General features: G+C 38.2%; 1 protein-coding gene across 1 annotated transcript; it reads left to right on the forward strand.

Moving 5' to 3' along the window:
- Positions 1–5788: 5788 nt before the first annotated feature.
- On the forward strand, positions 5789–6931 carry LOC120250446 (protein ALP1-like). Its single transcript, XM_039259267.1, has one exon. The coding sequence runs from the start codon at positions 5801–5803 to the stop codon at positions 6929–6931; it is 1131 nt and encodes a 376-aa protein (XP_039115201.1). The 5' UTR covers positions 5789–5800.
- The last annotated feature ends 2592 nt before the right edge of the window (positions 6932–9523 follow it).

Raw genomic sequence — 9523 nt, forward strand, 5'->3', positions numbered from 1 at the left:
CTTGTGGAAATTCCACACGGTCATGGATCTTCACAGGGCCACTCACAGGGGCATTCACACACCCCTGTGTCTTCTCGAGATGGAGGAGAACTCTCTGCAGGAATTCACACGGGCATGTGGAAGTTTCCCACGCCCATGTGTAGTTCACAGGGTCAGACACAGTGGCAGACACACGCCCCTGTGTCTTCTCGGGATAGATCTCTGAACCTCTGCAGAGAAACACACGCTCGTGTGTAAATTTCACACGGGTGTGTGACTATCACAAGGTCGTTCACAGGGGTAGGCACACGCCCCTGTGTCCTCTCGGGATGAGCTCTGAATGAAAACACACGCCCGTGTGTCTTCTCTGGATAACTTAGAAAAATTACAGGCTATGCAGAAAATTTCTTAACATTTACACTATCATTCAAAGCATGCCTATATATACACAAGTAACCAAAGAAACATAAAAAAACACGCTCAAATGACCAAGATACTTCACCACACACAAGTAAGCATATGAAAACACCAAAGATCCACGAGAAAATCACAACAATAGCATGTAAAAGATCAAGACACCAACACTTAAGCTCTTATTTATGCAAACACTAACTAATATCTAGAAAAACAGTCAAGACTTGGGTTGCCTCCCAAAAAGCGCTTGTTTAACGTTACTTAGCTTGACGTACCTAACCTTACCTCACAGGGGCTCATAGATGAAGGTTTTTCTCTTACCCATGACTTGAAAGCATGATGAACATAGTCTTTTAAAGGTAGAGGGGGAGTTATCAAGCTTGTTACCGCACAAGGGTTCATCACCCTTACTCCATTCTTGCATATCCCCATTAGCCTTGGGGCATTTCTTGTGATGTCTTCTTACATGTTTCATCTTTCGGAGCATCTTTTTCATGATTCCCGGGGTAGGTTGTATCTTGTCTTCTAGACCAAGCGTCATCACGTCTACATTCTCCACTTCTTGGTCTAGCAATCCCTCGTACGGGTCTGAATTCATCATTTCCTGCACATATTCATCTATTGGTTCATCTGTAGTTTCAAGAAAATAAAGAGTGTCATCAAATTCTAGAGAATGTCTCATGGCTTCGGCGAGGCGGTATGTAAGCTTGTCATCCCCAACTCGTAAAGTCAACTCCCCGCCGTCAATGTCTATAAGAGCCTTGGAAATGCGCAAGAATGGCCTCCCAAGTATCAGCGGAACATCAACATCCTCATCAACATCCAACACTACAAAATCCACAGGAAATATGTACTTGTCAACCTTTACAAGTTCATCTTCGATGATGCCCCTCGGATGTCTCACCGTTCGGTCCACCAATTGTAATGTCATACGAGTGGGCCTAGGCTCTTCCAAGCCTAGCTTTTGGAAGACAGTATAAGGTATGACGTTAATACTAGCCCCTAAGTCCGCTAATGTCTTTTCTTCACCTAAATTACCAATGTTGCACGGAATGATGAAGCTTCCGGGGTCCTTTTCTTGTTGACATATTCTTTTTGCAACACCGCCCGAACATGAATCATCTAGAATCACGAGATGCACTCTCCTCCAACTTCCTCTTGTTGGTCGGGGAGGTTCTTGAGAAACTTTTGCATAATGAGGCATTTGAGACAACGCCTCCACAAAAGGAATATTGATGTGCAAGCTGCTTGAATAAACTCAAGAACTTCTTGTATTACTCGATCATTTTGGTCATTCTTCAATCTTGAAGGATAAAGATTCTTAGCTTGTAAGGTGGGGGTGACACCTCCTTTCCTTTAGTTCTCTCCTCATCCTCCACGACCTCAGGTGCTTTTACATTGTCTCCTCACTAGGAGTTCTACCTTCAACCTCACGGCCACTTCTCAAAGTGATCGCCTTCAAATATTCTCTCGGATTGGTTTCCGTGTTGATAAGTAAACTCCCTTGAAGTCTCTCCGATAAAGATTTCGCAATTTGCCCCACTTGATTCTCCAAATTATGCAATGATGCGGTGTGGTTGAGAAGTGTAACTTCAACCGATTGAAATCTTGTATCCAATGATTGGATGAACTTGGTTAAAGCCTTCTCTAAATTAGTCATCCGGTTTTCCAACCTTGAAACTCGGTTCTCCATGTTCGGGGCTTGTTGTTGTTGTTAGAAACTGGGTGGTGCCATGGATTTTTGTTGCCCTTGATTATTCCATGAATGATTCGGATGGCTCCTCCAACTTATTCTTTCTAGACTTTGGATGCCACAATCACCGTTCACATGATCAATACTAACATGACCGGAGTCAAATAGTCAAAAATTTAGATTATCACTCAAAAAAGGAGTTATATTCTAGGAATTCCCTATTAGAATATTAGAAATTTGAAATAGCTCATAAGAAAGATCCATATTTAAAAAGGTTGGCTTGAAAGCTAAGGGGATCTCGAAGTACCAAGGGTCTAGTAAGAAATTGGTATAGACAGGATTGACATGCTTCAACCACATAAAGGGCTTCATAGTATTAGCACTATACCACAATCCTCTGAAAAACCAAGATCAATTAGCGGGTATAGAATCAGTCTAAAAATTCACATTGCCACAATCCTCTGAAAAACCAAGATCAATAGTCGTGGTTATTAAGATATTTAAGCACATTTTTAGTCATCAAAGAAGTTTTGGAAACACGCAAATTATGGATAGACAGCCCCCCATTAGCATGACCAAGCATAATATTTGTCTAGTTTACTGAGTTTATGCCTTTTCTATTGCCACCTTTAGACCAAAAGAAAGACCCTACGACTTTGGAGATACCATCCAAAAATCATATCGGGAACAAGAAAAACAGAAAGGTAGTACAAGGGAGTAGACATAATGGAAAAATTAATAAGAATGGTTTTGCCAGTCATGGAGATACTGGAATGGTTCAAAAAAGAGATAGTCTTTTCAATTTTAGCAAGCATAGTGTTAAAATTGGAAGGAGCTAAATAATTTGAGCGAGATCGGAAAAGCCTAAATAGGTTAAAGGAAACATACCGAGTTTAAAAATTCAGGGATATCACAAGTAGTCTTTTTTAAGCCTTCTATTAAATCCGGTAGGAAAAAGATTTCGATTTAAAAGCGTTGGCATGTTGACCAATTAATTGCTCATAGATCGAAAAACAAAGATTAATGTTACAAGCAGATTTTCTAGACGCTTGAGGAATGAGAATCAGATCATTGGCATACATAAAATGATTGAAATTGTGTCTAACAATGGAATCATAGCGAGAATCATATAAGTTCACAAGGCAAAAATTTTTGAAGAGCAATTAGATTCTTTGTGACTAGGATAAAAGAGATAGGATGATAAAGGTCTCCCCTTGCTTTTTAAAACCTCTCGAGGAGGTAATCCAAGGGTGGGTTGTTTGTTAATAAAAAAGAGAAAGGCAGAACAAATGCAAGCACTGAATACAAGAGATCTATTGACTAGGAAATTTTATTAGGGCAAGGGTGGCAAGAATTGCATTCTAACTCAAAGTATCATGAGGCTTTTTCAATGTCTAACTTAACTAGCATCCTAGGGGCTTTGAAAAATCTCTATCCAGTGTGTGAACCACTTCTTGTAAGGCAATTATATTATCAAAAGGATTACGATAAAAAACAAAAACACATTGTTCACGAGCAATAATCTAGGGCAAAACTTTCTAAAGCCTATTAGCTAAAATTTTAGAAATGATTTTATAACAAATGCTATAGAGAGAAATCGGCCCATAATCTGAAACAAATTTAGGGTTAGGCTTCTTGGGAATGAGAGTGATGAAGGTCTTACCCCAAGCTTTAGGGATAATAGAATTATCAAAAAAGTATTTGATGGCTTCAAAAAGAGAATCCCTAATATCATTCCAAAAGAAACGAAAAAAATTCAGCATTTAAACAGTTGGGACCGAGGCTCTTACGAGAGGGAAGGAACTGAAAAGCAAGGAATACCTCATAGTAACCTCACTGATGAGCAACGAACCATCCCCAGAAGAAACCAAGGGGAGACCATTTGGAAGAGCTTGAAGAACATCTAACACAGTGTTATCAGACTACTCTGACTAGAGATTAGAGAAGAAATCACTGAAGACTTGCTCAATACCTTGACGATTAGTAAAGCAAGAGCCATTAGTATCCTAGATATAAGAAATGTTATTATAATGATTACAAAAATGAATAGAGTTATGAAAGAAGCTAGTGTTATGATCACCACATTGAACCCACATAAGCCGAGCTCTTTGAGCCCACTTCATGGAGTTATGATTTTGAAGAGCTGAGAGATTATTATAAAGAGTGGAAAGATTACTATTCAAATGTTCTCTAATATTGTTCAAAGCATCCAAGTTCTCAGCATCAAGAAATTCCAGCTCTAGCCTGCTAATGTTAGTATCAAGAGAGTTTAAACCACCAATATGCCAGGAAATCAGCTTAGATATAGCACGAGCAATAAGATGGGTAAAAGAATGCATAAGGTTGGAATGGGGCTTGAAGTTCCAAGCCTCACGAACAGTAGAATGGCAGCCAAGGTAATCTAACCAAAAGTTATCAAAGCGAAATATTTTCATTTTTTGGAAATTACGAGGAGAAATAGTGAGAAGGAGAGGAGCATGATCAGATAAGACACGCAGAAGATGTTTAACATAATAAGAATAAAAAAAAGGCAAAACATTAAGAGTTAATGAAGCAAAGATCAAAACGAGCCCACCTCAGAGCCATCCCTAACTGATTGTTACACCATGTAAACATGGAACATGTAGACTTCACGTCCAAAAAATTATTAGAAGCAATAAAGTTAGAAAACTCACAAGCTTTACGATTGTAGTAGTGGAGAGAACCACCCTGAATCTCATTAAGGGAAGTAACATCATTAAAATCTCCAATCAAAATCCAGGGAAAGTTTAAATTAGCCATACCAGGCAATTCTTGCTAGACAAAGCGTTGATCGAGAATCCGAGAAGGATTGTAAACAACAGTGAGAATCCATGACTCACCATTCACTGAGGTAATAATAAGATGAAGAGCAAACTTGTTTTAACTTCCGGAGTCACCTGGTCCAAGTGATTTTGCCACATAAATTTGCCCTACATTATATGCAAATAAGAATGATGATATCCTTTTATGGTTGAATGGACGATATTTACCGGCATCATAAATTTGCCCTATTATACTAAACAAACTATGGTCTTAACCTATTGCCATCCTCTATTATATTATATTATGTATTCAATGAAGATTATTTGCCTAAATGCCATTTTCTATTAAATTCTCTAACAGGCTTGGAGTAAGATTTCTCACAGGTGGACGTCTCTCTCCTCCTCTTGAGCGCTCCACTCCCTGTAAAACAACATATTCCTATCCTCTATTATATTATGTATTCAATAATAAAGATTATTTACCTAAATGCCGTTCTTTATTAAATTCCCTAACAAGCTTGGAGTAAGATTTTTCAAAGGTGGAGCCGTGGAGGTCTCTCACCTCTGGAGCACACAACTCCCTGTAAAACACATCCCATCACTATGGGTTAGAAACTAATAAATTTTGAAATTCGTAAAGATCCATGTATCGATTGAAAGATCCTCACTAAGTGTAAAAATAAAATAAAAAATCAAACATTTTTGCAATAAGGTGGATAATATCTCTCCCAAAAATAACCCTCATTCAAATCCATATCTCATCATTATATTTCCTAATAATAATAATAATAATAATAATAATAATAATAATAACTATCATACCATGAATGGCCAATCCAATAAAAATCAATTCCTTAAAAACCCAAAAACACTAATGAGCTAATTATAAACTAAACAACCCAAACCAAACAAAGAGGACCTCCATCCCCTAATGGAACCTCGCCTTGACTCCACCCTCGCTGCCTCTTTCCTCTCCCAATCCCTCTTAATCCTTCTCCTCTTTCTCTTTCTCCTCCTCCTCATCCTTCTCCCGCAAGCGCAAGCGCCACCCACCTCTCCAAGATCCACCGGATCACCACCGCGCCCTCCCTCCTCCCCCGCCCCGCCCCCGACCACTTCCGCCTCTCTTTCGGCATCTCCTCCTCAACCTTCGAATGGCTCTCCCTCTCCTCGACCCCTCCTCGATTGCCGCGACCCTTCAAGCCCTTTGCCCCGTCTTCCTCCTCCCACCCGCCTTGCCCTCGCCCTTTCTCGCCTCTCCTCCGGCTGCCCCTACTCCGACCTCGCCCACCGCTTCCGCGTCCCTGAGTCCACCGCCCGCTTCTCCGCTCGCCGTCTCTACCGCGTTCTCTGCACCAACTTCCGCTTCTGGCTCGCCTTTCCTTCTCTTCCCGACCTCAATCTCGTCTGCTCCGGTTTCCAATCCCTTCCTCTTGGCCTCCCTGACTGTTGCGGCTCCATCATCTCTGCTCGCTTCCTTGTTCACTCTGGCGCCTCTGTTGCTGCCCAGATTGTCACTGATTCAAGTTCGAGAATTCTCAGCATTGCTGCTGGTTTCAATGGTGAGAAATCTGATTACCAAGTCTTGCAATGTTCTTCTTTGTATAAGGATGTGGTTGCCGGGAGATTGTTGAGCTCCACTCAGTACTTTGTTGGGGATGGGAACTATCCTTTGCTTCCTTGGTTGATGGTTCCTTATAAGGATCCTATTCGAGGTACTTGTGAGGAAGATTTCAATGTTGCTCATGGCCTTATGTTTCAGCCTGCTCTCAGGACTGTGGCTAGTTTGAGGAATTGGGGTGCGCTTGGGTGTTTGGGGGAGGAGGAGGATTTGAAGATGGCTGTGGCCTGTATTGGCACTTGTGCTATCTTGCACAATGTTTTGCTGATGAGGGAGGATTATACTGCTCCCTCTGATGAAAGCAGGGGCTTTTCAGAGGTCCCTGAGCAGCAGGGAGAGGATTTGAGTTGTGATTCTGAGAAGAAAGCTTTGGTGCTGCGGAGCATGTTATCTATTAAAGCCAGGATGTTGTGTAGCTCTAGCAATTTGGTTTGCAAGTGAGACATTTTGGAGAGATGGTGCAGTTTTGAAATCGGTGCGTGCTAATTTCTGCAGGTTTTTTCTTCTTCGCAAAGTATGCGTGAGTTTTGTTAGCCATTGCTCATTTTAGGTCATTCATAAGATTGTTTGTTAGTTAACAGGTTGGTAAATTTATTTCATTCTTGTTCTGTTATTATGATGGATTTCTTTCTTTCATGCTTTTGTTCATGTGATTATTTGTTTACCTGTGATTTGATTAGCGCATCAATTGCGATATAAAATTTAGTTCACAACTGTAAAGAACTCTGAACATAATCAATTATAATGCTGTGTCCAGCTCAGTAACTTTCTTTGTGGGTGTTTTAATTTTCATTGATTTACATTGAAATAAATGTATTCCTGCTTTTTCATGGCTAATTTGTAATTTATTTTTTTAGGTAGGCTGGTTTTCTTTTATTCATGCTTTTGTTTATGGAATTGTGGGTTTACCTGTGATTTAATTAGAACATCAATTGTGCTATAAATATTTAGATTGCAACTGTAAAGAAACCTGAAATCAATTATAATGTAATTTATCCAGCACAGTGATGAGTATATATCTTTATGGAGGTTTTGGTTTCCAAAGATGATTTGCTGCTTATATACATTGATATACATGTATTCATGCTTTTTCAAAGGTAATTTCTAATTCATGTTTACATAGGATGGATTTCTTTCATTTGTGATTTTGTGCATGTAATTATGGGTTTACCTGTGCTTTGGCGAGCACTTTAATTGTGCTAAATATTTAGATTACAACAGTATACAACTCTGAACAGAATCAATTATAATGTTGTTTATCCACCACAGAGAGAGTATACTTCTCCGTAGATGTGTTGGATTTAAATAATCAATTCTTATTTATATGAAAAACAATTAATGCTTTCATGCTGTTTCAATGCTAATTTGTTATGTTGCCTGCTGTCAGTCATACTAGACAATCATTTAATCTATCTAACCAAAATATAGAATTAAGATTTGCTGCCATTAGCCATTGACAGATATTTACTCAAAGAAATTTTCAATGTTTCCCACTTGGTATATAAATTCTCAGTCACATTCTATGTAGTCTCTTTTATTATTGCGCGTCTATGAGACATTATTCTGCCTTTGTATGGCAAATGTTAGTGGACACAATTGCCTCTTCTGTTATTGCGTGTCTAGCATTCATTTTGCGGCCTTTGTATGGCATTTGTTAGTGGATACAATTGTGTTATTTATATACATTAAAATTAATGTTGTCCTGCCATCATTCATTTTATACAATAATCCATATAGAACTCAGCTTTGCTGGTAATGACCACTGATGGATTATTTACTTGGAAGAAATTTATAATCTTTGGCAATTCATGCTGGCTTTATTATCAGCATTCACAATTATTTATTGAGCTTCTAGGATACATTATACTGACTTTTGTATGGCATATATGAATCCAAATAAATGGTTCTCTGAGGTCCAATCATAATATATTCTTTTTATGTATTTCTTTTTATTTTTCTGAATTTCAATGTGAGAGCTTTCACTGCTTGCATATTAGTCCATGTTCTGGCATAAAAAGGAAAAACACATATAGATCTTAGTAGGGAGTTTCAGGTATCAATGCCTCTGGAAATAAGTTTATGTTTAATAGAGGGACCTAATTTTTAAAAATATATATATATATATATTTTGGCTAAAACATATTTATTTCATTGGTTTAATACCCTGTGTGGATGGAAGAGTGTAGCCCATTTGTTCTATCTTGGAGTTGCATCGAAGGGCAGTAATCTTTTGGTGTTAGGCATTTGGCAAAGGATGGCTTGCAAAATCAGCAGCAACTAGTATAGCATCTGATATATTTTTGTAGTGCTTTATTAGCGAAAGTATTAATATATAGTCTTTGGTCTTAATGTTTACCTTACCTCACGTTCCGTATTCAAAGTTATATTTCAAATACGTAATTTTCATGCTTGTGACTTAAGTGAAAATTACACAATGTTACACTGACTAGAGTTTACTGTTTTGATGTTGAGTATATGGATTGTTAGAAGTTGACCAGAGTTTTTGAATTTCTGGTCGATGGTTTGATTTTCCTGTTGTTGGCACGTCAAGCCAATAACTCGGTCATTTTCTTTTTATAAACAAAAATTTATGAAGTCAAACCAAAAGTTTGATTGGTACATTTTTACTATATCCAAGGTGATATTGAAAGATGGTCTAAATAATTTCATCAGTGTACAAATCTATGACATACTCTCCAGTCTCCATATTGGGAAGCTCATTAAGCCTTTGCAGTAGCTGTTGACATTTTATACGTCAAATTGGAATTTAATATTATGATTTGTGTAGAAGTCAATTGCTTCAGACGTCAATTGCTTTAGATATATAGGTGTAAATGTAGCCTTAGCCCAAGTATGTCAACTACCAGAGAAACGTTAAGTTATTATATTAAATATTTCAATTTTTCTAGAATGACATAGTATTCTTTAGGTATTACAAGTCTATCTTCTTTTTCAAAAGCATTCTTAAGGATAAGTGCATCATATGCTAAACTTTTCCAACTAGTTATATATATATATGTAAATCTTAATTCA

Source organism: Dioscorea cayenensis, chromosome 3, assembly GCF_009730915.1.
Source record: "Dioscorea cayenensis subsp. rotundata cultivar TDr96_F1 chromosome 3, TDr96_F1_v2_PseudoChromosome.rev07_lg8_w22 25.fasta, whole genome shotgun sequence".
NCBI lineage: Eukaryota > Viridiplantae > Streptophyta > Magnoliopsida > Dioscoreales > Dioscoreaceae > Dioscorea > Dioscorea cayenensis.

Coding starts and splice junctions, on each gene's coding strand:
- LOC120250446 (XM_039259267.1), top strand. CDS start 5,801: ATGGAACCTCGCCTTGACTCCACCCTCGCTGCCTCTTTCCTCTCCCAA.